The following is a 3,488-nucleotide window of genomic DNA, read 5'->3' as shown; positions in this document are numbered from 1 at the left end:
GACGGAAGGGGAGGGTTTTTTTAAATTTATTAATTTATGTGTTACATTAAAATACCCAGTTAACTCCCATTCTCCCCCCCCCCCACTAGAGATGGCATAATTTGGCAAAAAGATATATTTATATATAAACTCTACCTTGCTTACTTCTATTCATCAGTTTTTTTCTCTGGAGGTTGACATATACGAGTCATTCTTCAAACAGTATTTCTGTTGCTGCTCTTGGTTCTGCTGGTTTTACTCTTCAACTCTTACTTTTTCAGAGCCTGGGATTCTGGCAAAGTGCAAGACTGTTGACAGCAGGGACTGTTTGGTGTCGGTTTTTTATATCCCGTGGCATTCTTTTAATTCCTGCTGTAGCTCACACTTACAGAGTAGGTCCCCTCCAAGGATTGACAATACTGTATGAGTGTACCTGAAATCCTACTCTAGCAAAGGCTAATGGGACCTGTAAAATGCTTTGCCTATTCAACTAGAGGGGCAGTTAGGTAGTAAAGTGGACAGAAAGCCAGGCCTGATAGCAGGAAGATTCATCTTCCAGAGGTCAAATCTGACTTCAGATGCTTACTAGCCATGGGTCCCTGGGCAAGTCACTTAACCCTATTTGCCTCAGTTTCCTCATCTGTAAAATGAGCTTGAGAAGAAATTGGCAAAGCACTATAATATCTGTGCCAAGGAAATCCCAAATGGAGCCATGAAAAAGAAGACGTGACTAGAAAACAACTGAACAACAACAAATTCAGCTAAAAACAGGATGGCTTTTCAAGTCTCAGTCGTTAGAACAAATCTGTTCTGGATTTAAAGCGGCTGAAAATTGTTACCTTCAAAACAACCATTCCACAGTCTGTTAATTCAGGGTAATTGGTGCTCTAGGGAGGCAGGTTAGAGATATATGGGATGCAAACACTGAACTAGCCTTGCTCTCTGCCAAGATATATTCAAGAGATAAAGCAGCCAAGGTAGCCTGAGGAAAGGGGAAACTTCGCCTTTACAATTCTCCCTGAAAACACCAAAGTCAAGAAGAAAACCAGGATAGAGGAACTCTCATCTAAGGAAACTTATTGACACAGGTTGGCTCTTCTTAGCCCAGGGTGGCACAGCACCCTAAGTCAAGAAGACCCAAATCCATTGTCAGATGCTTATTAGCTGTGTGACTTGAGGCAAGTTACTTGAATCTGCCTCAATTTCCCCAACTGTAAAATGAGGACAATAGAAGCATCTCCTTCCCAAGGTTGTTGTGAGATTCAAATGAGATAATTTTTATTTATAAAGTTACTGGTACTATATGTGCTTAATAAATGCTTCTTCCTCCTCTCCTGATTTAGAGTATTAGATATTATAATTATAAAATTCATAATCTTCAGAAACTATAGACTTGGAGAGTTACCTATAGAACTGAGAGGTCTTAAGACTTGCCCAAGGTCACACAGCTAGTTAGTGTCTGAGGTCAGATTTGAATTTAGTATTTATCAGAGATAGGACTTTGTTGTTGTTTCATTTAGTTGTATCTGATTCTACACGATCCCATTTAGGATTTTGGGGGCAAAGATCCTGAAGTACTTTGTCATTTCCTTCCCTAGCTCATTTTACAGATAAGAAAACTGAGGCAAAGTAGGTTAAGTGACTCATAGCAGTTTCTTTTTGGTTCTAAAGCCAGCTTTTTTTCTATTTTATCTCAGGGCATATGATGTGGCAGGGCACATGCAGGGCGGCAGAAGTCTGCAGATATTGGAGAAGATGGTGGTCTCCACAGACAAACTATGAAAACAGAATATACAGTCTGGAAGTAGAGTGTGGACCTAAATACCCAGAAGCACCTCCAACAGTTAGATTTGTAACAAAAATTAATATGAATTGGATAAATAATTTCAGTGGAATGGTGGGCGCATGGAGCAAAGCAGTGTTAGCAAAATGGCAAAATTCTTCTAGCATTAAAGTTGTACTTCAAGAGCTAAGGTGTCTAATGATGTCCAAAGAAAACATGAAGCTTCCACAACCTCCAGAAGGACAAACATACAGCAATTAATTTTAACAAGTCTCAAACTTATCTAAACCACCAACCTTCTACTCAAGTTAATGTCTTGATTAAATCTCACAATGCAGAACCCACACATTAAAAGAATTCCAGCTGGTATACATGACCTGAACATTTGTAAGACTATATTTAATATATGTACACCCATTATGTTTCCAAGCACAGTGGGAAGAAAAATGCAGCACAGTTTTTTTTCCCCTCTTAAAACTTCCTTTTTTAAACCCTTACTTTCCATCTTGGATTGGCTCCAAGGCAGAAGAGTGGTAAGGGCTAGGCAATGGGGGTCAAGTGACTTGCCTAGGGTCACACAGCTGGGAAGTGTCTGAGGGCAGATTTGAACCTAGGACCTCCCATCTCTAGGCCTGACTCTCAATCCACTGAGCCACCCAGATGCCCCAGTTTTTTTTCCCCCTCTTATCAAGGCACTATCTTTTAAGCATAAACCGGGAGTACTCCAAAAGGAATTCAGGTTTTACAAGATGAAAGCATGGCAAGAAGTATCAGATTGCTATGGAGTTATGTTTGCTTCAGAAATCTAATTTCTCAAGAAGGAAAATTATAAGTGGCATGCTTGGTCCATCTTGCTTAGTGAAAGAGCTGCAATGTAAATTGTGTAAAGTAACACGTACAATAAATACTGTTGCCAATTTTGCTTAATTTCTGAAGAGGTGTGGCTACTAGTAGTAACAAAAAGAATGTTCAGGATTGTTTTGATACCTGTATTTATAAAAGGGGGGAGGGAGGAAGGGAGGGAGATGGATTTCTGTTTTAAAGCAGCTCCTGTGTGTTACATGTAACAGACATGGTGAATATTTGTTTATCATCTTTGTTCTGATAAACCATGAATTTAAGTTAAAGTGAAAAAAAAACAAAGGAAATAGGTGTATGGATATGTGATTCTGAGATTAAAGTTAGTCTTAAAATGTAAATAAAATGTGGAAAGTATCCATTATATCTCAGCCTCTTCCTGAATCTCCAAAGTCACAATACTATAGTGATCCTTCAAGAATCCTTGCTCAGACCACAAATCATCCCTTTATGGCCAGTGAAGTCACCCACATGCAGATTCCTCTGCTGCTTTCAAAGGCATCTTCTTTGTGTTTAAAGAAGGAAGAGAGACAAAATGTGAATAAAGCAGCTCTGGGGCAGAGTTTCTAATCATAAAATTAGAAGGGATGTTGCAACTCTTCCTCTAACTAGTTGTTGGCCTGGTACCTCCTCTGTGAAATAAGAGACTCAAACCAGATACTCTTTAGGGTCCCTTTCAGGTCCAGATCTATGATACTATGAAGTTGCTTCATCCTTCTGGAGCCATTTCTTCATGTGTGAACTAAAAGGGGCTGATCCCCCAATGGCCAGCCCATGGCAAATTTTTACTAGTTCATAAATCTTTTACTACCGAAAATAATATATTCTAAAACCTACAAACTTTTCAAGATTAACTTCTTCCTCTTCC

At 39.2% G+C, this 3,488-nt stretch overlaps 1 protein-coding gene across 1 annotated transcript; it reads left to right on the top strand.

Moving 5' to 3' along the window:
- The first annotated feature begins 1,682 nt into the window (after window positions 1–1,682).
- Window positions 1,683–2,977, top strand: LOC103095411 (ubiquitin-conjugating enzyme E2 variant 2-like). The gene has a single exon (XM_056820861.1). The coding sequence runs from the start codon at window positions 1,685–1,687 to the stop codon at window positions 2,021–2,023; it is 339 nt and encodes a 112-aa protein (XP_056676839.1). The 5' UTR covers window positions 1,683–1,684; the 3' UTR covers window positions 2,024–2,977.
- The last annotated feature ends 511 nt before the right edge of the window (window positions 2,978–3,488 follow it).

This window comes from Monodelphis domestica, chromosome 3 (genome assembly GCF_027887165.1).
Source record: "Monodelphis domestica isolate mMonDom1 chromosome 3, mMonDom1.pri, whole genome shotgun sequence".
Taxonomy (NCBI): domain Eukaryota; kingdom Metazoa; phylum Chordata; class Mammalia; order Didelphimorphia; family Didelphidae; genus Monodelphis; species Monodelphis domestica.
Note: the sequence above shows the minus strand (reverse complement) of the source record. Positions and strands in the feature narration are given on the sequence as shown.

Coding starts and splice junctions, on each gene's coding strand:
- LOC103095411 (XM_056820861.1), top strand. CDS start 1,685: ATGTGGCAGGGCACATGCAGGGCGGCAGAAGTCTGCAGATATTGGAGA.